Raw genomic sequence first — 23,847 nt, forward strand, 5'->3', positions numbered from 1 at the left:
CAATTAAGAACTACTACACTTTTCAATCTCACCAAGATTACAATTACATCTACACACAATAGTATTTTCTCTCAAAATCCCTCTTACAAAACTTGTAGTCTTGTATGCAAAAGTCTCTCTAATATTCAGACCTGGAATTATTTATGAATAATGAACATTTTCCCTAAAAGTCTCTCCAATGGTAAAAAACTAGCTATTTGAGCTGTTAGGCATTCAATAGTTCAATTTTGTGTCTAAAGGTTGTTGAGTTGGTCTTGACTAGTAGTTTGAAATGTCAATGTAGCATTCAAGAAATGCATCTGATAAAAGCAGAGAATTTAGCCAACTTGTCAGACGTTCGATAGGCATGTTATGTGTTTGAAACATTGTCCAATTATCGAAATTTCACTTTCTTCATTTTTTGGATGTCCAATTCTTCTAACCAGTGTTAGAAACTGCATTTGACCCTAAGTGATAAGTTTTATTCAAACTTATTTTCCTCATTTCTTTCCTCGTTGAGTTTGGACCTGTTCCTAGCAACTTTCTCATGAAAAGATATTAGTCCAAATCATTATTTTGGCTTGTTAATCATCAAAGTCAAGCATTGATCAATCTAGGTCTTCACCATCACTTCCCAATTGATGTTTTAAAGTGCAAATGCATTGGAAGGTCCTTTTTATCTCATTTTTGCTTTTAATTCCCAAGTTCATGCAACTTATTTGAATGTTTAGAGTTTTTTTAATTTAGGTTTTCTTTGTGTATGTTTTTACTAAATTCCTTGGTAATTTGTTTGCAATTTTGGGATTGTCTACTCCTTTAATGTGACATAAATAATTAGACTTTTAGTTGGATTCCTAACTTGAGCCCTTCTCCACTTGGAGTTTTAGCAGATTTTCTTGAACCTTTTCTGTTTGAGACATGCTTGATGATAGAATAAAAGAAAACTTTGGTTAGTGATTTTGTTGAGAGTTAAAGACGTGTGGTATTGTCCAGTTTGTGACAAAGGGAGAACAAATTAGGCTCCCATATCTAACGCCCCTGACCAATATTGTCCCACAGTTATTCGCCCCTACTTGGGCCGTGGGTTTTGTTCCTGGAGGTGAGGTTATAACCCACAACAAGTGAAGAGCCCAATCTCTACAGGTCAAGAAACCCAGCACCCCTCCAAAAGGTCTCGATCAGGTGGGAGAGACTATTACAGGCTATTAAAGCAGCCCCAGGACTTCCTCCCTAACCGATGTGAGATCATAACAATCCATCCTCCTCATAAGAGACCCAGCGTCCTCGCTGGCACATCGGGGTCGGGAGTCGACTCTGATACCAACTCTAACGCCCCTAACCAATATTGTCCCACAGTTATCCGCCCCTACTTGGGCCGCGGGTTTTGTTCTTGGAGGTGGGGTTATAACCCACAACAAGTGAAGAGCCCAAACCCGCAGGTCAAGAAACCCAGCACCCCTCCAAAAGGCCTCGGTCAGGTGGGAAAGACCACTACAGGCTATTAAAGCAGCCCCAAGACTTCCTCCCTAACCGATGTGGGATCATAACAATCCATCCCCCATAAGAGACCCAGCGTTCTCGCTGGCACACCGGGGTCGGGAGTCGGCCCTGATACCAACTCTAACGCCCCTGACCAATATTGTCCCACAGTTATCCGCCCCTACTTGGGCCGTGTGTTTTGTTCCTGGAGGTGGAGTTATAACCCACAACAAGTGAAGAGTCCAAACCCGCGGGTCAAGAAACCCAGCACCCCTCCAAAAGGTCTCGGTCAGGTGGGAGAGACCACTACAGGCTATTAAAGCAGCCCCAGGACTTCCTCCCTACTCTAACGCCCCTGACCAATATTGTCCCACAGTTATCCGCTCCTACTTGGGCCGTGAGTTTTGTTGTTGGAGGTGGGGTTATAACCCACAACAAGTGAAGAGCCCAAACCCGCAGGTCAAGAAACCCAGCACCCCTCCAAAAGGCCTCGGTCAAGTGGGAGAGACCATTATAGGTTATTAAAGCAACCCCAGGACTTCCTCCCTAGCCGATTTGGGATCATAACAATCCACCCCCCATAAGAGATCCAGCGTCCTCACCGGCACACCGGGGTCGGGAGTCGACTCTGATACCAACTCTAACGCCCCTGACCAATATTGTCCCACAGTTATCCGCCCCTACTTGGGCCGTGGGTTTTGTTCCTAGAGGTGGGGTTATAGCCCACAACAAGTGAAGAACCAATCCCGCAGGTCAAGAAACCCAGCACCCCTCCAAAAGGTCTCGGTCAGGTGGAAGAGACCACTACAGGCTATTAAAGCAGCCCCAAGACTTCCTCCCTAACCGATGTGGGATCATAACAATCCATCCCCCCCATAAGAGACCCAGCGTCCTCGCTGGCACATCGGGGTCGGGAGTCGGCTCTGATACCAACTCTAACGCCCCTGACCAATATTGTCCCACAGTTATCCGTCCCTACTTGGGCCGTGGATTTTTCTTCCTGAAAGTGGGGTTATAGCCCACAACAAGTGAAGAGACCAAACCCGCAGGTCAAGAAACCCAGCACCCTCCAAAAGGCCTCGGTCAGGTGGGAAAGACCACTACAGGCTATTAAAGCAGCGCCATTACTTCCTCCATAGCCGATGTGGATCTGTGTGTACCTATTGTTATTTGCTTATGCTTATAATTATTTTAATATTATCTTTACACCTCGACCTTAGATTGATTTAGATCAATGGAGGGCACTCATAGTGGACGAGGCCATGGGCGTGGAATTAGGCAATCCACATCTAAATGGGGTACTGTGGAAACCTCATTTGGACCAAACCCTGAACCTAGGGTTGATCCCAATGTCCAAATAGCAGCTGCCATGCAGCAAATGACTGATTTGCTAGTCCAAGTGGTGTACCAACAAGGTCACAACCCTAACCCCAACCCTGGGAACCCTGATAATCACGTGGAGATCGAGGACCGGGCCCTCGAGAGGTTCCAGAAGTTTGCCCTACCAAAGTTTATTGGAGGACCTGATCCAGATGTAGCCGAAAGGTGGCTAGAGAAAATGGTGGATATTTTTGCTGCCCTGCACTATACTGAGGAACGACAGGTGACTTTTGCTATTTTCCAGTTGGAAGGGGTGGCCCGTTCCTGGTGGAACGTTATTCGGCAAAAATGGGAACGGGAACAAATGCACAGGACTTGGGTGAATTTTATGCGGGAGTTCAACGCGAAATTCTTCCCTCCTCTAGTCTATGAGCGGAAGGAAGATGAGTTTATCTGATTTCGCCAAGGGACCCAATCTGTAGCGGAATATGAAAGCCAGTTCACCCGCCTATCCAAATTTGCCCCTGAGTTGATTATGACCGAGCAACGGCGGATCAGGCGATTTATCTAGGGCTTGAACGTGGAGATCCAGAAAGATCTAGCCGTATCCCAAATTAACGCCTTCAGCGATACCGTAGAGAAGGCGCAACGAGTAGAGAATGCTAGGTTGCAGGTGAAAAACTTCCAAACCAAGAAAAGGGGCTTTCCTGGGAGTAACTCTGAGCAAGAAGGTACAAGTACGCCCCCTAAGATTGGAAAGGGAAACGGGGAAGTACGACAACCGGGGGTGTCGCGTGATGTCTCTCAGGGGGGACCGGTCTCTACTACTCGTGGTCCCTATGGAGGCAAATTGTTGGAAGAAAAAGGGAAAATGTCAGCGCTGCTGAAGTGCCGATCATCGGATTGCTGACTGCCCAGTTCGATTACGAAAAGGAAAAGGGACCCAGCAACCAATTAAGACTAACCCTGGACAGTCGGAAAAGGAAGGGACTGGATTGAAAGTACCGGCTCGGGTATACTCTTTAGAACACCATCAGGCCCCTGACTCGTTTGAGAACGTAGAAGGTACGATCTGTTAGGTACCCTAGATTTTGAAAGATTCCGTTGATAAGAAAATTTAGAGGACGAAATTTCTTTAAGGGGGAGAGAGTGTGAGAACCCGTAATTTTCTTAATTGCTAGGTTTTATTTTCTTTTAATTGCACGCTTTTCCACATTTTATTTATTCAAAAAATTGTGAAAATAATTTTTATGAGTAAAGATGGTTTTGAAATCATTTTTTCTAGTATAAGTTAGTTTATAAGGTTTTAAGAGTGTATATCGGATGTGGGACCTACTAGTGCGGTAAGTTTAATAAAATTCAGTCGATTAGGTTAAGTTGTGTATACCGGGTATAATTTATCAGGTGTGAAGAGATAATTAGAAGTTACCTAAATGAATTATCATTGGAGAGACAAAATGATAGAGTTGCATTAAATAAGGGTGACAAGTGTCACCTTGTGGTTTATTCTTACCTTTGACTATTTTACTTACCTTTACCAATTAACCAAAATTGATCAAAAATTCATCACTTTCATCCTTCTCTTGGCCGAATTTCTTCGAGAGAAAAGAGAAAAAAATCCTCCAACTTCCTACTTCATAATCTTGCTCCAATCTTCAAATCTAACCAATAAAACTTCAAATCACTCCATAAAAACTCTTCTCTAGGTAGGATTAAGGTTCTTGGTGAAGTGATTTGGAAGAAATTGGTGCTAAGTAGCTTCCTTTCTTGAGGTTGCAAGATGAGTAGCTAGGGAATTCTTTCCTTGGTATTGATAATGTCAAATTAATGACTTATGGTGGCTAAAGATGTGATTTGGTGAAAGATTTCTTGATTTTGGTTGAGATTGGTGATTTTTCCTATTTATTCATGATTTTTCTATTTTTATATATTTAATATTATGTGACCATGGATGATGGTTGGGAATGGTTTAGAATGAAGCCATAGTGCATAAATTGTGGCTATTTGCGGAAAATTTCAGCTTTGAAAGGAAATTTCGGAATTAGGGTTTCAATTAACCTCATTCTGCCTGGTACTATTTCCTCTAGTTAGAGGCCGAATTAGCCTTAGGCTAAAACATGAAAGTTGTAGAGAATGATGTTTTATAGTTGCCTGCAAAATTTCAGCTCAATCGGAGCAACGTAGCCTGTGAAAAAACTGAAATATCCCTACTGCCCTGTTTCTATCCGAGCATGCTAATCAGCTTATGTAATTGGTTATTTTGACCAGGAATACTACCGAATTGGTTGTTGGTATCTTATTAAGAATTATAGCCTTGTATCTTAGCTTTCAAATGGCTTTGGAATTACTTGAATTGGAGTTGTATGTGCTGAGATATGATCGAATGAATCAGGACTACCACAGTAAACTTCGAACTGGAAAATCTGGGGTTGCTTTGGTAAATTTGACCTAGATACATTGTAAACTGGACTGAGTGGCCTTCTTTAACATTGTAGCCCTTTCTTTTAGCTTCGAAATGGTGTATATTTCACCCCAATCCGATAAGCATAGCTTAGGTTCCGATCGAAATATCAAGAGACGTCAAATCTGCCTGTTTGGCCTATTGTCTTTCAAATTGGTTTTCGGTTACATTATTAAACTTGTGTTGTAATTGACTATATATAAAGGGTATTGTGACCCTAATTAGATGTTTTAATAGCTTGTGAAGTATATTTGAGGTTGTGGTTGATTTGGGTTGAATTTGGTGATGAATTGTAGGGTGAAAAGTAAGAAAAATAAGGGGAAACGCTGTTAAAATTTTCGCAGGAACCCCGGAGCAGTTCTGGGAAATCTGCAATATCTGGATGTCAAAGTATCGAAATTGAGTTCCGTTTATTGTGTTTTAAACTAGATTCACAAGGCTATGAACCGTGTAAATTTAGTCTCTGGTTTGATCTGTGGGATTTATGGTGATTTTTCAAAGTTAACTGAAATTGTATACCTGTTCTGCCTTTTTCTGGTTAAGACAGCAATTTGAGGCTCGAATTTGATTGGCTTGTGATCTGAATCTTCTAAATGTGTCTTCTGAGAAATTTTACCCCTTTGAGTCTATTTTCCAACAGTGTAAATCTTACCAATTTCAGATTTAAGAATCCTAAGATATGATTTTTCAATTAGGGGTGTGCAAAACTGGAAAAATTCTGTTTTCTTGGAATTATTCTCGCTTTCAATTTCACCTTGAGATATGAGCTAGTACATCATTGTAAGTATAATTTTGAGAGGAGTGAGGGGTTTTGGAGTCGTGTATGTTCTTAGGACCAAGCATTTTTTTTATTCTTAAGCCGTCTTTTATTTTTTTTCCGTACTAGTATATAACTTGGAGAGGTACCTGACTAGTAATCGAACCTCAGTTGTGCATCCTATTTACTCGGTTTTGGATGAGAAAATTCCAACTGTTTTACCTTTGTTATTCTTAGGGTTTCACGGTGATTAGGCCACTTTGGGTGGAAATTTTGGAAGGACCTGTACTTGAACTGGTGAGTGTACCACTCCCCTCACTTGTTGTTTAACTCGGTTTCTGTACATGCAATCTGTGATATGAACGACTGAACTATCTGTTTATTTTGTTTGAGACGAGGGTGTACTTTATCATACTCGTTCTCTTGTCTGTTCATATGCCAATTTTTGGTGCGAATCTGAATCTGTTATCTGTTCTGACGTCGTTTGGAAGCTTGTATCCAACGACTTTTCTGTGACCTTTGAGCTCAACACCTGTGGCTAGTTACTCGAGTCAAGCCGGCAAGGGTCTGGTCGATTAGATAACGAACCACGGTAGTCTGTTTTGGGATCTTTGGGTATTGAGACCCTTGATTCCGGTATACTCGAGTATTACCACTTCTGAACTGATTGGAGTTTGGGCCCGGTAGGGGTATGTGAGGTGGAAGGAATCGGAGAAAGTGGAGTCTACGGTATTGGTTACTCCTTTAGCGTTGACGGAGTGTCAACTATTATTTCGATCAAGCTCCGGTGAAGCAAATGGGAATTTGGCTCCTGAGAGCCACCTGTATCCTTCCTATTTGAATCATTGTGTCTAACTACTTTATTTTACATCTGGCATGTGTACCTGATTTGTTAAACGTGAAATTGCTATGATTTTACTGCTATATGTCCGGTATCTCATTGAGCGCAAGCTCACCCCTTTCTGTTACCTTTGTTTTCCTTACAGGGTTCCATGTTTTGAAACCAAAATTTTTGGAAGAAAAGAGTTGAGCTAGTTGTAGGACTTCTCTTGTTTATGCTCCTCTGTAACTGAAACCCTAATTGTATTTTGTGTGGCGTGAATACTCTGGCTTGTATTTTGGGTTCACTTGTTCAAGACTTCGATGTAAAAATATGTATAAGTGTTTCACCGACGTTCTATACTTCCGTATGGTTTGGTAAGCTCTGTTGTAACTGTTGGTGGTCTGCAATTGTTCGTTTTCTTAGATCATTTCGAGCGTACTATATTAGGTTTGTGTGAATCAACTCCGTAGTCCTGGCGAGAGTTGGACAGGCGGTCCGCTGAACCCTTTGGTTCTCCTTAGGGTGAGGTGGGGCTGTCACACCATAGGCATTTCGAAAAGAGGTTTAGAGATCTTAGTGTTGGTTTTTGGTGATTTATCTCCTTTTTTTTAAAAAAAAATTTTCCTATTTGTTGATGTGAGACGGATCTAGACGAACACCAAGTTGAGTGGATTTGCGGAACTTTGACCCTTCTAGAATCACGAGCCACGAACTAAGGAGATTCCTTAACCTACGACTAGCAAATTTAGTGAACCAAAAGTATAGATAGAAGAACGCCACAATCAAGGAGACTACTTGATTGATAAGTTCGATGAACAACTTGAGACTAATGCTCAAGTATTCAAAGGAAATTCTCTTGAGGCAAGAGAGAGTGAAATAACTCACATATATTTTATAAAATCTGAACTGTCTTTAATGAATGAAAACCTAGGCTATATATAGCCTTACATGACTCAAACCCTAGAAGGTCCAATGGACGATCTTGCCCTTCATTAAGGGTAAAATATCTAACAACTAATTGGCTAAATTAAGACTCTAAAATTCGGCCAAAGTGAAGTGGAAATTGACCGAAATTATTAATGCTAACAAAAACTAATAATGGTAACGAAAACCCTAATTAGCAATCCAGCACTTAGCAATCTAGAACTCTGTGGACTAGTCTTCACTTGGGTCTTCCGTTTGAAGGAAAGTGTATAGAGTAGTTTCTCCATTATGTAACCCTTCAATGGACCTCAAGTCATCACCAACTCGTTCTTGAATCGTGCAAACAAGAGCTTGAAGTGATTCTTGAATTCTCCTAGCACGCGCTCTTGTAATTGGACCATTGGGTATTTGCATGACTTGAGCACTAGAAGTTTGAGCAGCCTTGAGCCCCTCCTCATTAGTCCCCTCCTCTTGAAAGCGATTTGTCCTCAAATCAAACTCATCGTCTGCATGAAAAGGACTCAAGTCAGAGACATTAAAAGTAGCATGTACCCCATACTCACCTGGAAGTTCAAGTTTGTAGGCATTGTCATTGATACGCTCCAAGACTTGGAATGGACCATCTCCCCGTGGAAGTAGCTTACTACGCCTTTTGACCGGGAACCTCTCTTTGCGCATGTGTATCCATACCCAATCACCAGGCTCAAAGACCATCTTGCGGCGCCCCTTGTTGGCACCTTGGATGTATTGAAGTGTACGCTTCTCGATGTTGGCGCTCACCTTAGTGTGTAACTCACGTACATAAGCAGCTTTATTCTTACCATCCAAGTTAACTCTCTCATGAACAGGTAAAGGAGTTAAATCCAAAGGTGTGAGAGGGTTAAAGCCATACACAATTTCAAACGGCGAATAATGTGTAGCAGAATGAACAGTGCGATTGTAAGCAAATTCCACATGTGGTAAGCAGTCTTCCCAAGATTTAATGTTCTTTTTAATAATGGCACGCAATAGGGTGGATAAAGTCCTATTAACCACTTCGGTTTGACCATCAGTTTGTGGGTGGCTAGAAGTAGAAAATAGCAATTTAATACCTAGTTTACACCACAAAGTTTTCCAAAAATAGCTAAGGAATTTGGCATCCCTATCAGAAACAATAGTGCGAGGCATGCCATGTAATCTAACTATCTCACGAAAGAATAAATCTGCAACATGCTTAGCATCATCTGTTTTGAGACAAGGAATAAAATGAGCCATTTTGGAAAAGCGGTCAACTACCACATAAATTGAATCATGTCCTTTTCTAGTCCTATGTAAACCAAGCACAAAATCCATCGACAGATCAACCCATGGTGCATGTGGAATAGGCAAAGGTGTATAGAGACCATAAGGGTGTACCTTTGATTTTGCTTGGTGACAAGTCACACACCTTTCAATGTGCCTTTCCACGTCACTCCTCATGCGGGGCCAGAAGAAATGCTCTTGGAGAATCATCAAGGTCTTGGCAATGCCAAAATACCCCATTAAACCACCTCCATGAGCTTCCCTTACTAGGAGCGTGCGTATGGAGCTCTTGGGAATGTAAAGCTTGTCTTTGTAGTATAAGAACCCCTGAGAGATGAAATAATGCTCACGAGAGTGTCGTGGCAAAGATTTAAAAATCTCACCAAAATCTGAGTCAATTGCATAAAATTCTTTAAGGAATTCAAACCCAAGCAACTTAGCATCTAATGTAGTGATAAGGGTATGCCTTCTCGAGAGTGCATCAGCCACTACATTCGTCTTACCTGCCTTGTATTTGATCACAAAGGTAAAACTGTCAATGAATGTAATCCATCGTGCATGTCGCTTACTCAACTTGTCTTGGGATTTGATATGCTTGAGCGACTCATGGTCGGTGTGCAAGACAAACTCACGAGGGCATAGGTAATGTTGCCATGTTTGGAGAGCCCGTACCAAGGCCATTAGTTCCTTATCATAGGTTGAGTAGTTGAGAGCAGCTCCATTCAACTTCTCGCTAAAGTAGGCAACCGGGCGACCCTCTTGGAGTAGAACAGCTCCAATACCTATACCAGAAGCATCACACTCTACTTCAAAAGTTTTGTCAAAATTAGGTAAACTAAGAACAGGTGCATGTGTGAGCTTGTGTTTAAGTAATTGGAAAGACTTAGCTTGTTCCTCTCCCCAATGAAATTGCACATCTTTCTTGATAATTGATGTAAGTGGTGCAGCAATTGTGCTAAAATCCTTGACAAAACGCCTATAGAAGTTTGCCAAGTCATGAAAACTTCTCACCTCACTTACATTGGTAGGGGTTGGCCATTCATTAATAGCCTTCACCTTTTCTTGATCAACATGAATTTCCTGCTCACTAACAACATAGCCTAGGAAAACCAATTGGTTTGTGCAAAATGTACACTTCTTAAGGTTAGCGTAGAGGCTTGCCTTGCGAAGTGCATCGAGGACCATTTGTAAATGCACAACATGCTCATCTAGATTCTTACTATAGATCAAAATGTCATCAAAGTAGACAACCACAAATTTACCAATGAAGGAGCGTAAAACATGGTTCATGAGTCTCATAAAAGTACTTGGCGCATTGGTTAGCCCAAAAGGCATGACCAACCACTCAAAAAGTCCATGTTTTGTTTTAAATGCAGTTTTCCATTCATCTCCTGCTTTCATGCGAATTTGATGGTAACCACTCTTCAAATCAATTTTAGTAAAAATGATAGCACCATGCAATTCATCAAGCATGTCATCCAAACGAGGTATAGGATGGCGGTACTTTACCGTGATGGTATTAATTGCCCTACAATCAGTGCACATTCTCCACCCACCATCTTTCTTTGGAACAAGTAGAACTGGTACAGCACAAGGGCTTAGGCTCTCTTGAATCCAACCCTTACTAAGCAATTCCTCCACTTGTCGTTGTTGCTCCTTGGTTTCCTCAGGATTGGTTCTATATGGTGCCTTGTTTGGAAGGGAAGATCCAGGAATGAAATCAATTTGATGTTCAATTCCCCTTAATGGAGGCAAACCAGTAGGTATATCCTCAGGAAAGACGTCTTGATACTCCTGTAAAAGGTTAGTAATACTACTAGGCAAAGAAGTATCAGGAGCATTAGTGAATAAGGACCCTTTGCAAAATAAAATAAATAAAACCTGGTTAGAGTGCAAGGCCTTTCTCACATCTTTTACCTTGGCAAGCATGCTGGATTTTCTCTCCCGTGTGGGCTCAAAGGCCGAATGAGAGGGATCCAACTTGCTTGAGGAAGGATCGGCCAATACCAATTTCTTAGTTTTGGTGTTGTCCTTCTTTGTGGTAGTATGCAAGTCATACTCTTTTTGGAGACTAACTTGATCCTCATGCACTTGTTGAGGTGTAAGAGGTGCAAGTGTAATCTTTTTACAATTATGCATGAAAGAGTATTTGTTCAAGAAACCATCAAAAGTGACTCTTTTGTCAAATTGCCAAGGACGACCTAAGAGTATATGTGCAGCTTGCATTGGTACTACATCACACATAACATCATCTTCATACCTACCAATGCGAAAAGTAACCAAAACTTGTTTGTGCACACGTACCTCCCCACTGTTGTTTAACCACTGGAGTTTGTAGGGACGGGGGTGGTCACTAGTTGGCAAGTTGAGTTTCTCCACCATCAATGCACTAGCAACATTAGTGCAACTTCCGGGATCGATCACCAAGCTGCATACCTTATTGGTCACATGGCACCTAGTGTAGAAGATGTTGTCACGTTAAAGCTCATCTTTACTAGCTTGAGTAGCTAGTGCCCTTCTTGCTACCAATCCAACCTTGTCTTGAGTTGGAACTTTCTCTATCTTATCTTCCTCTATCGCATCTTCAACCAAGGGAGGCATGTCTTTGTAATCCTCCTCCTCATCATCAGTGACAATGTCTCCATTTGGTAGGACAAGCATGGCCCTTGGGTTTGGACATTGGCTTGCAATATGGCCAACTCCTTGACATCTCCAGCATTTGGTGTCACGACTCCTAGGTTTTGAAGTTTCGAATGGTGGCTTGGAAATAACCTTGGAGTCGATTTTGGCAAAAGGTGGTCGTGAGCTTGACCCTTGGTCTTGTTTTGGCTTTTGGGAATTCCAAGCGTTTGGGCTTCGCTCCTCCCTCCTGGGCTGGAATGGTCGAGTAGATGGGTGTGGATTAGTGCTATAATTTCTGGTGGTGGTTCCCCTCCGCTTGTGTAAGTCCCAAATACAACCAAGAGGGGGGGTGAATTGGGTTGATTAAAATCCTAACCAAATTTATGCACTTTTCCTTTAATTGAAATTTACCTTCTTTTCTAGTAATGATTTGCCAAGTAAATTAGAAGACAGGAGCAATATTGATCAGAAAAACAAGTATAGAAAAGCAATGAGAATTTTATTAAACAGAAAAGTAAAATAGGGAATCAAACCAGGTGTCTACCAAGCTATCCTCAAACTTGAAGACCAAACACTAGGAAGAGCAACTTCTCTTTGATGAAAGAAGATCGACTAGATGTACAATGGAGGGAGCACTTCCTCCTTGCCCTAAGCCTTGCTTAGTCAAGCTAAGAAGTTTTACAATCACTCAGAAAACCCTCAACAAAGCTACACTAAGGATCCTTTCAACCACAAAAGAAATGCTCAACAGAAATTCACACCGCTTTAATACAAATCTGCTTTGGAGACTATTTTCTAGCTAAAATATCTCTTGAGAACTTGTAAACAAAGTGAGCAAAAGTCACTCCTTGGTTCTAACCAGTTTTGTTTTAAAGGGAACCAGAAATGGGCTTCATCAATGCTTCCAACGGATAGAAGGCAGCTGAAGAGTCAACTAGCCGTTGGAGCTGTCGGACGTCCGACGAACAAATCATCGTCCGAACCAATCGTCCGAAAACAGCAAGTTTGACGTTCGGACGTCCGATGAGTGTTTATCGTCCGACAGTACAGCGTCCGAGCTTAGGCCGAGAGTTGGCAAGTTAATTTGGAATTTCTCGGACGTCCGATGCGGTTGATGTGCGTCCGAGGTGTGCGTCCGAACCTTCTGGACGTCCGATGGCTCTTTATGAGCGTCCGACATAGCTTCCTTTTTGATGTTCTTACTTCTTTCGGATGTTCGACAGTTTCCTTTCGGCCGTCCGACCTGTTTGTCCTGTTTTTGCTTCTCCTTTTGATTGTTTTGCATTTCATGACACATTCGAACCTGATTCTAAACACAAACACTCATATTTGAAGAAAGTTAGATAAACATTTCAAAGTACCAAGAATAACACACTTGACGTACTAACAAGACAGTATCTTTTATTGGAACAAAACAATGACTAAATTCATTCATATTATTTCAATCTTGTTTGCCACATCCAAAGCATCGTAGACTGAAGTCAATTAAACATATGCTTTCTTTGTTTCATCAGGCCTGATCAAAGTGTTCACTTTCTTGGTCTGTATAAACAAACTTTTGTGATCATCAAAACCAAGAATAACATTCTCCCCCTTTTTGATGATGACAAAACAAAAGTTTGAAATGAAATTGATGATTGTAATGAAAACTCCCCCTGTCTTAGTGAATCCTAAAATTTAAAAATTTTGAAAAACTCCCCCTCACTTGGCTGCCCATCCGAGTTAAACAATTAAGCATATCAGCCAATCCAAATTTAAACAATCAATCCAACATATCCTAACATCACTAATCATCAATCACCAATCATCACTCAATCCAATCATTATACCATCTCCCCCTTTTTGTCATCACAAAAGGGCAACCAATCACATCAACATCAACATCCCTTTTTGTCATCCACACAGTCACAAATTTACACAAGTTCACAAATCAACATCCTGGTGACACCATCCAACACATCCATCAAAACAGTACTTAAAATAGACAATCATATTCAATAGACAATCATACAATCCACAAATTCATTACATTCACACAAGCAGAATCAAAATATTTAGACATCCATCAAAACAGTACTTAAAATATCCACCAGATCATACCAAAAGAAACTTAAAATATCCATTACAATACATATTCATTGTTGAATACCACAAACACATAAAAGAGACAAACAGAATGCAAATGTCCTAAATGATGAACTAAGTGGATCCAGAAGTCCTCCGAGAGAGCTGATATTGAGAGAGGTCTTCCTCATCAGTTTCTTCATCATCTTCAGCAGGTTCTTCAATTGGTGCCTTGCCTTTGTCTGATGTGGAAGGGCCATGAGGAGTCACAGGAGTTGATGGATTCGGATCTGGAACTGATGAACCTGGATCAGTGGTTCGAGGTTCTTTGTCATGTGAGACTTCCTCAACCACAGGTGGAGAAAAAAGAAGGTTCTTTTTATCAAGAAAGGCAGCTTGTTGCTCAGAAGACATGGTGAGCATTAGGCCATGTTCTAGAAGAAGAACATGCTGTTTGAGTTCATGAAGAAGCTCAATTACCTCATTACTGGAAGAGGAAGATGCTTTAGTGGTAGACTTCCTAGGGTGAATGGGAGTGAGTGAAATGGGTGAAGAATCATGTACAGTCTTAGATCTTTGTTCACTAGATGATGCCCCCTTATATGCCCACAGATTATCTTTAAAAATAAGATTTTTCCTTTCAAAATATGCTCTGGTAAAAGCATAAGAAGATGCTTCTTTGGGACAAACACCTAGAATTGGAACTTTGTAAAATTCAAAAATCTTTTGAAGAAACTTCCCATAGGATAGTTTTCTTCGAGAGTCAGTAGCATAGCGAAGTAAAAACTTGCACATGACAAAGCCAAAATCAATCCGAATTTTTTCTCGAAAACAATAAAAAAGATACAGCTCCATTTTGTTTGCATCAGTTCTATGGCCATCAGTGGGCACAAGCAAGTTTGAAATGATAGAAAAGGCAATCAAATTCACAGGAGCCAGATCATTCAACTTAGCATCAGCAGGTGAAGAAAAACTTCTTTTGAAATAAGTTAACATTTTTGTCCCATCAAAATGATTTGCAGCAGTAGGAAGCTCTTCATAAGAAAAGAAATTAGCAACCTTATCTTTGCACAAACGTTCAATGGTAGTCTTTAAAATGGAATTCACAGTATCAGAATCAAAGATTAGGTCTACCCCATTTACCCTAGACATGATCTCAGTTTGGTCAGTTCCTTTCCTAAGGTTAGCAAAAAATTGATGCAGCATATCAGGATAGTAGACATTGGGCATGGAAATGAGATGCGACCATTTCTGGAAATCAAATAGACTTAGAATGGATTCTAAACCTATGGAACGAAATTCAGAGGGGTTTACGGTTCTTTGAGGGATGACACCCTTCTGTGATATCCAGGCGTATTTGTCTTTTGCAGCATCATCAAAGAATGGAGGGAGAGGGACTGATTTTGGAGGCGGTTGAGAGGAGGTCCCCTGTCCAGATTCAGGCTGAGATGTGGGTTGTGGAGTAGGCCGTGACATTTGACCCTTGATAGCTCCCCTTTTGAAGCGTTTGGATGTCCGTTTGACAGTAGGAAGATCCTCATCCACATCCCTGAGTGGATGCTTGCGTCCGGCAGTAACTTTTCCTCCCCTTAGATTCACCATTGTTCTAAATGTGTGGAATGGAGGATGCAAATGATGCACACAGCAGTAGGGAAGTGAATCGCACAGAAATTTTGGGACAAAAACACCTTGAACGAGATTTGACAGAGCGGTTATGCAAGAGTAGGGTTGTGAGGAAAATTTGGGGATTTGCGAAATGTTACTCAGTTTGGTGAAATGATCAGGAGAAATAAAACGCAAACGATGGGGAAATGTTTTGGTTGAGTCAATTTGGGAATGGTAGCTACAGAATGGTACGAATTTGAGAGTGAGGGAAGAGAGAGTTTTCGTCCGAGAGGAAATAGGATATGAAGAGACTGAAGCAAATAAGGAAGAAAGTTGATTTAAAAAATGAGCCGTTGCACTGTCGGACGGCCGACCGAAGTTGTGCGTCCGACAGCTGCGTCCGAACAGGCGCAATCTGGAAAATGACTGAAGAACATCATCGGACGTCCGTTCATCTTCTTTCGGACGTCCGAAGACCCAAAGAAAATTAAGATGATTTTTCGATTATTCCTAATTTTGATCTTAGATGAATGAACTGTTCTAATGGCAAAGCTTTCGTAAAAATATCAGCAAATTGATCTTTAGAACAAACATAATTTACACAAATTTCACCTTTTTGAACAAGATCACGAATAAAGTGATGCTTTATATCTATGTGTTTTGTCCTAGAATGATGAATAGGATTTTTGGTCAAATTGATAGCACTAGTATTATCACAGAATACAGGCATGCAGTCATACAACAATCCAAAATCATTCAAAGTGTGCTTCATCCATAGAAGTTGAGCACAACATGCACTAGCGGCAATATATTCCGCCTCGGTGGTAGACAAAGAGATTGCACATTGTTTCTTGCTAAACCAAGAGACTAAACAATTTCCAAGAAAATGACAAGTTCCACTCGTACTCTTTCTATCCACATGACAACCTCCAAAATCAGCATCCGAATAACCATATAGAGCAAACTCATTAGATCTAGCATACCAAAGACCATAGTCTAATGTACCTTTCAAATACCTAAAAATTCTTTTTACAGCATTCAAATGTGATTCTTTTGGACAAGATTGAAATCTAGCACACAAGCAAACAGCAAACATAATATCAGGTCTACTTGCGGTTAAATAAAGTAGGCTTCCGATCATACCTCTATAATGCTTTTCATCCACATGATTACCTTCTTCATCTTTGTCAAGCTTTGTAGAAGTGCACATTGGAGTTCCAACTTGTTTTGAGTCCTCCATGCCAAACCTTTTCAGCAATTCCTTGGTATATTTTGCTTGATTTATAAAAATTCCCTCAAGAGTTTGATGTATTTGAAGTCCAAGGAAGAAATTTAATTCTCCCATCATACTCATTTCAAATTCATTTTGCATAGTGGTGGAAAACTCCTTACATAGATACTCATTAGTAGCACCAAAGATAATATCATCAACATATATTTGCACAATGAGAAGGTCATTCAACACATGCTTAGTAAAAAGTGTGGTGTCCACAATACCTCTTTTGAAACCTTTTTCAATCAAGAACCCACTTAATCTTTCATACCAAGCTCTTGGAGCCTGTTTTAAACCATATAAAGCTTTAGAAAGTTTAAACACATGACTTGGAAATTTTGTATTTTCAAAACCAGGGGGTTGATCCACATACACTTCTTGATCAATAAAACCATTTAAAAAGGCACTTTTAACATCCATTTGAAACAATTTGAAACCTTTGAAGCAAGCAAAAGCAAGAAGCATTCTAATAGATTCTAATCTTGCTACGGGAGCAAATGTTTCATCAAAATCAATTCCTTCTTCTTGTGCATATCCTTTAGCAACTAATCTGGCTTTATTTCTTACAACAACACCTTTATCATCCAACTTATTTCTAAAAATCCACTTTGTGCCAATGATAGGCTGATTTTGAGGTCTATCAACAAGTGTCCAAACTTCATTTCTCTCAAATTGATTAAGTTCCTCTTGCATAGCCAAAATCCAGTTTTCATCCTTTAAAGCATCATTGATATTTTTAGGTTCAAAAAGAGAAACTAAAGCAAAATTATCAATCAATTTTCTAGATGAGGAACGAGTGTTTACCTTCTCGGATGGATCACCAATTATAAGTTCTTTTGGATGATTTTGGCTGAATTTCCAAGCCTTGGGAAGATCTTTGAGTGGATCATCATTTTTGTTTTCATCTTCCACTTCTTGATCATTATGAACTTCATTTTCCATTTCAGTTGCTGCTGGTTTAGAACTTCCTTCATTTCCAATTGATAGCTTTTCCATTCCTTCTCGAACACCTACATCATCATCCTCACACAAACTTTTGGAATTATCATCATTGGCTTCATCAAATGTTATATGTATAGCTTCTTCAATCACAAGTGTCCTTCTATTAAAAACTCTATATCCTCTTTTATTCTCACAATACCCCAAAAATATTCCTTCATCAGATTTTTTGTCAAACTTACCAAGATGTTCCTTTAGATTCAAAATAAAACATTTACAACCAAATACTTTGAAATAACCAACCGTAGGTTTCTTATCAAAAATCAGCTCATACGGAGTTTTCTTTAAAATAGGTCTCAAGAGTATTCTATTCATCACATAACATGCAGTGTTTACCGCTTCAGCCCAAAGATATTTAGGCAACCTACATTCATTCAACATAGTTCTAGCAGCCTCTTGGAGAGTCCTGTTTTTCCTTTCTACAACACCATTTTGCTGTGGAGTCCTTGCAATAGAAAACTCATGTGTTATACCATTATGATCACAAAATTCTGGAAAACCACAATACTTGAATTCCGTCCCATTATCACTTCTAATCCTAACAATTTTTAACCCAAGCAGATTTTGCACTTTAGCAAACATTGAAGTAAAATTCTTGAAGGCATCATCTTTATGAGCAAGAAATATCACCCAAGTGTATCTAGAATAATCATCAACAATTACAAAACAATATTTTTTACCTCCCAAGCTAGTGATTTGAGTAGGACCAAATAAGTCCAGATGCAAGAGTTCTAAAGGTTTGGAAGTAGATACACACTTCTTTGGTTTAAAAGAAACTTTTGTTTGCTTTCCAAATTGACATGCATCACAAATTTTATCCTTTTCAAAACTGATTTTTGGCAAGCCTCTAACAAGCTCCTTTTTCGAAATTTCCTTTAGTAAATCCATGTTAAAATGACAAAGTCTCCTATGCCACAACCAAGGATCTTCATTTGAAGCTTTAAGACATTTTAAGCTAGAAGAATCAACTTTATCAAGAATCACAATATATATGTCGTTAAACCTCTTCCCTTTGAACACAATATTATATTTGGAATCAAGTACAATGCATTCATGCTTTTTAAACAACACATACAAGTCTTTATCACACAATTGACTAACACTAAGCAAATTATATCCTAAGTTATCAACTAAGAGCACATTATGAACAAAGGTTTCACCATCCTTACCAACATCACCTATTCCAATTGTCTTAGCTTTCACATCATCACCAAATGTCACCTTTCCACTTGATTTTGATTTCAGCTTTATAAACAAAGAAGGATCACCGGTCATATGCCTTGAGCAGCCGCTATCAATGAACCATTTGGACTTGTTTGATCCTTTTTCCTGAAAAGATAAAGTGTTTGGTACCCTTTTTAATTTTTGGGTCCATAAGAGTTAGCATTGTATCTAACTAACCACATGCATCTCATCCCTTTGTTCAAATTCCTTTTCACATAGCAATCTCTACTCAAATGCCCTTTTTGACAACAAAAACTACACATAATGGAAGAGTTTTTAACATGTACTGGTTTAATATATCTTAATCCACCTCTTCTATATGTTGTGAAGCCATGTGCAACTTTGTTGTGTGGAAATGTTTTTTGACAAGCAGTAAGATGAGTAGATGACATGTTCTTTTTGAAGAAATCCTGCTTTCTTGCATTCAAGGTTTCATCCAATTTATCCATTCTTTTCTTCAAATTACCATGTCTTTCCTTCAGCATTTCACAAATATTTGTCTTTCTATCAAGCTCATTTTGAACATTGCATCCGGCTCTTACAAGACTTTCATTGTCAGTCTTTAGTTGTTTATTTTGTTGAAAAAGATTTGTATTTTCTTGAATGAGAAAAGCCATTTTCTGTTTTAACTGCTTGTTTTTATCATACGATTCCTTCAAGGCATCATGCAGTTTCTCAACAAAGGATTCAAGATCATCATCTTCATCATCATCACTTTCAGATAGAGAGTGTGTGGAAGTTACCTCATTATTTCCAATAGCCATGAAGGCCATTTGAGCTGATTCTTCTTCTTCTTCAACTTCCCCTTCGGAGTTGCATTCATTCCAAGTAATCTGAAAGTTGTTGAATCTTGGCTTCCTATCAGTTTTTCCATCTTTCATCTTCTTCATGGGGCATTCGTTTGCATAGTGTCCAGGTTGTCCACATTCGAAGCATTTGTCCAACTGTTTCTTGTTGAAATCTTGTTTTCCTTTGTACTTTGCAATAGATGGCTGATTCTGGAATTGATTGCTAGGACCTCCCCTTCTAAACTTTCTTTTATTCAAGATTCTCTTGAAGCCTCTGGTTATGAGAGCAAGATCATTATCATCACCCTCTGAGTCTTCATCATCTAAGTGAGCTGTATCATCTTCACCTTGAGTAGTCTTTAGAGCAATGTTTCTCTTTGCTCTAGCATCCTCTTCCTCCTGCACTTTAGATTTCAGTTTCAACTCATAAGAGGTTAGTGAGTTTATGATAGATTCAATAGGCACAGAACTTAAATCCTTAGCCTCCTCTATTGCAGTCACTTTATTTTCCCATTCTTTGCCCAATGCATTGAGAATTTTCCTGTTCTTCTCTCCCAAAGTGTACTCTTTGCCCAATGCTTCAAGATCTTTGATCAAGTCAGTGAACCTGCAATACATTTTGTCAATATCCTCAAGAGGTTCAATTTTAAATGATTCATATTTTGTAACCAAGATAGCCTTTTTCTGTTCTTTCACGTTGTCACCACCCTCATGGATTTCCCTTAGTTTATCCCACATTTCTTTGGCCGATTTGCAGCCTTTTACTCTAATTGATTCATTTGAATCTAGGGCACTATAAAGAACATTCATGGCCTTGGCATTCAATGTGAGGTTAGTCCTATCTTGAGCATTCATTTCAGCTCTCGTTTTTGGCCGAAGCAACCCTGTATCTGCATTAAGAAAGTTAGCTTCATGCGGTCCTTCACTCACAATAAACCATAGTTCAATATCAATAGATTGCAAAAAGATAATCATCCGTTCTTTCCAACTAACATAGTTAGAGCCACTGAACATGGGAGGCCTAGTAACAGATTGCCCCTCAACAAACATAGCATGACTGGTTGTCATCTTTACTCCAAGCCGTTAGAGCTTAATCTCAAGGAGACCAAGCTCTGATACCAATTGTAAGTCCCAAATACAACCAAGAGGGGGGGTGAATTGGGTTGATTAAAATCCTAACCAAATTTATGCACTTTTCCTTTAATTGAAATTTACCTTCTTTTCTAGTAATGATTTGCCAAGTAGATTAGAAGACAGGAGCAATATTGATCAGAAAAACAAGTATAGAAAAGCAATGAGAATTTTATTAAACAGAAAAGTAAAATAGGGAATCAAACCAGGTGTCTACCAAGCTATCCTCAAACTTGAAGACCAAACACTAGGAAGAGCAACTTCTCTTTGATGAAAGAAGATCGACTAGATGTACAATGGAGGGAGCACTTCCTCCTTGCCCTAAGCCTTGCTTAGTCAAGCTAAGAAGTTTTACAATCACTCAGAAAACCCTCAACAAAGCTACACTAAGGATCCTTTCAACCACAAAAGAAATGCTCAACAGAAATTCACACCGCTTTAATACAAATCTGCTTTGGAGACTATTTTCTAGCTAAAATATCTCTTGAGAACTTGTAAACAAAGTGAGCAAAAGTCACTCCTTGGTTCTAACCAGTTTTGTTTTAAAGGGAACCAGAAATGGGCTTCATCAATGCTTCCAACGGATAGAAGGCAGCTGAAGAGTCAACTAGCCGTTGGAGCTGTCGGACGTCCGACGAACAAATCATCGTCCGAACCAATCGTCCGAAAACAGCAAGTTTGACGTTCGGACGTCCGATGAGTGTTTATCGTCCGACAGTACAGCGTCCGAGCTTAGGCCGAGAGTTGGCAAGTTAATTTGGAATTTCTCGGACGTCCGATGCGGTTGATGTGCGTCCGAGGTGTGCGTCCGAACCTTCCGGACGTCCGATGGCTCTTTATGAGCGTCCGACATAGCTTCCTTTTTGATGTTCTTACTTCTTTCGGACGTCCGACAGTTTCCTTTCGGCCGTCCGACCTGTTTGTCCTGTTTTTGCTTCTCCTTTTGATTGTTTTGCATTTCATGACACATTCGAACCTGATTCTAAACACAAACACTCATATTTGAAGAAAGTTAGATAAACATTTCAAAGTACCAAGAATAACACACTTGACGTACTAACAAGACAGTATCTTTTATTGGAACAAAACAATGACTAAATTCATTCATATTATTTCAATCTTGTTTGCCACATCCAAAGCATCGTAGACTGAAGTCAATTAAACATATGCTTTCTTTGTTTCATCAGGCCTGATCAAAGTGTTCACTTTCTTGGTCTGTATAAACAAACTTTTGTGATCATCAAAACCAAGAATAACAGCTTGAGTCTCTGCTCAATTTTGATAGCCTTGTCCACCATATCATCTATCTCCACATAGTATTGAAGCTCAAGTTGGTCGGCTATTTCAGCCCTTAGACCACTGAGAAATCTTGCCATTGTAGCCTCTCGATCTTCTTGAATATCTGCTCTTAACATGGAGATTTCCATGTCCTTGTAGTAGTCCTCAACTGAGCGTTGACCTTGTGTCAAGGTTTGAAGTTTTTGGTACAAGTCTCTATGGTAGTGACTTGGTACAAATCGCTTCTTCATAAGTCGCTTGAGCTCAGTCCAAGTGGTGATAGGTGGTTCGCCACACCTTCTCCTGCTGGTAGCCATTTGTTCCCACCAAACAATGGCATAGTCGATGAACTCTACTATGGCAAGTCTCAATTTCTGTGCATCGGTGTAGTCATTACAATCGAATACGAGTTCTACCCGACTCTCCCATTCAAGGTATGTAGCCGGATCGGATTTGCCTTGGAATGGAGGAATCTTCATCTTAATCCCTTTGATTGCATCACCAATTGCTCTTGTGTTTCTCTTCGGCCTCCCTTGTCCGTAGGTCTCACGGTCCGAATCGGCGTTGGAGTCACTAGATTCCTCCAGGGCAGATTTTCCTTTAGATTTCCTAGATGAAGCCCTAGATGAACTTAGGTGATCAATCTGCTCATGGATCGTTTCCAGTCGTTGGTCCAGTCTCCTCTGCATTTCCTTCCACATAGCATCCATTTTAAGTGATAACTGAGCAATGGTAAGTTCATTTTCCTGAGACATGGTGAACCTGCAAAACTTGACAAATTGTTAGTAGAAAAGGTCTCACTTGCTCCCTTAAGTGTTTCACTCCTCTCGTGTTTTTACTCAAGTGTGAAGTCGCCACTTGGTGGTTCCCTTTGAAGAAATCAGAAATTTCTCAAGGAAATTCAATCAAACCTTAATCAGGTGGCTCCCAATTGTAGCAAAGTAACAAGAAACAAAAGTAGAAACGGAATGAAATGAGGAATGATTTTGATAAGGAATGAAACGAGGAATATCCAAATACAATGATGGAGTTTCCCAAGTGTTTCCTTAATTTTCCTAATTGATTTTTCTGGAAAACAAATTAGATGTTGTATTTTTTTTTTGGAAAGTTCCTTAAGGTCGGCTAAATGGAAACAGGATTGGTTCCCAAAAATTCCAGATTTTGTACCCCTTAACCTTCCTCAAAAATCAGTTATACCAAAATAGAATTGTTTCCAAAAATTTTCCAGATTTCCTTCTCCTTGTTCCTTTCCTAAAGTCGGCTGGTCAACCAAGTGCAAAACAGAATTTGGGTAGTTTCCTATTCCAACCGAAACTGTTCTCTAAAATTCCAGAATTCTGCTCCTAAAACCCTCCATAAAACTCGGCTATGCTACCCTGTCCTTGCTCCCAATTTTCGCTCCTTACTCCCCCCTCAAAGAACAAGTAATTCAGCCCCTCCTCTTCGCACCACACACGGACAGATTGGACTGTTGGTCCTAGGCAATGGCGTCACAAGGTAATGTAAGCGATGTTACACAAGAACTTCCCCAGCGGCTTGCCCAAGAAACTCCCCAGAATTTTATTCCTAAACCAAGGAGGTCCTGTATGGATGCAAGAGCGTACAAGAAGCTGTTTGTGCGAAGAGAGGTACAGGTCTTCACGAATCAAGATGATCAAAAAACTCAAAAGGTGACACAAATAATCAAGAGGCCAAGTGTTGGAGACCTTCAAGAGGAGGTTGGTCAGAATTTTTAAGTATTCTTTTCTTGATGTAATTTTCTGGTTTGTGGGAACAATTGCAACAAGACAGAATTTGGCAAATAAATGTGCGGCTTCCTTCTTTGTTGTTTGCTACCCG

The 23,847-nt window shown here is 40.0% G+C and overlaps 1 protein-coding gene across 1 annotated transcript; it reads right to left on the bottom strand.

The window, feature by feature from the left end:
- Positions 1–1,184: 1,184 nt before the first annotated feature.
- Positions 1,185–22,763, bottom strand: LOC140037904 (uncharacterized). The gene is made up of 7 exons (XM_072083069.1): positions 21,978–22,763; positions 11,560–11,898; positions 11,329–11,460; positions 10,581–10,818; positions 9,170–9,827; positions 8,296–8,806; positions 1,185–1,505 (listed from the first exon to the last, which is right to left on the bottom strand). Exons 1-7 carry the CDS (start codon positions 22,761–22,763, stop codon positions 1,185–1,187), a joined length of 2,985 nt encoding a protein of 994 aa, XP_071939170.1.
- Positions 22,764–23,847: the final 1,084 nt, after the last annotated feature.

Source organism: Coffea arabica, chromosome 3c, assembly GCF_036785885.1.
Source record: "Coffea arabica cultivar ET-39 chromosome 3c, Coffea Arabica ET-39 HiFi, whole genome shotgun sequence".
NCBI lineage: Eukaryota > Viridiplantae > Streptophyta > Magnoliopsida > Gentianales > Rubiaceae > Coffea > Coffea arabica.

Coding starts and splice junctions, on each gene's coding strand:
- LOC140037904 (XM_072083069.1), bottom strand. CDS start 22,763: ATGTCTCAGGAAAATGAACTTACCATTGCTCAGTTATCACTTAAAATG. Junction 10,819..11,328: donor GGTTAAACAACAGTGGGGAG/GTACGTGTGCAC, acceptor AACCTTTTACAG/GAGTATCAAGACGTCTTTCC. Junction 8,807..9,169: donor GTGGAAAGGCACATTGAAAG/GTGTGTGACTTG, acceptor TTCTACTTCTAG/CCACCCACAAACTGATGGTC.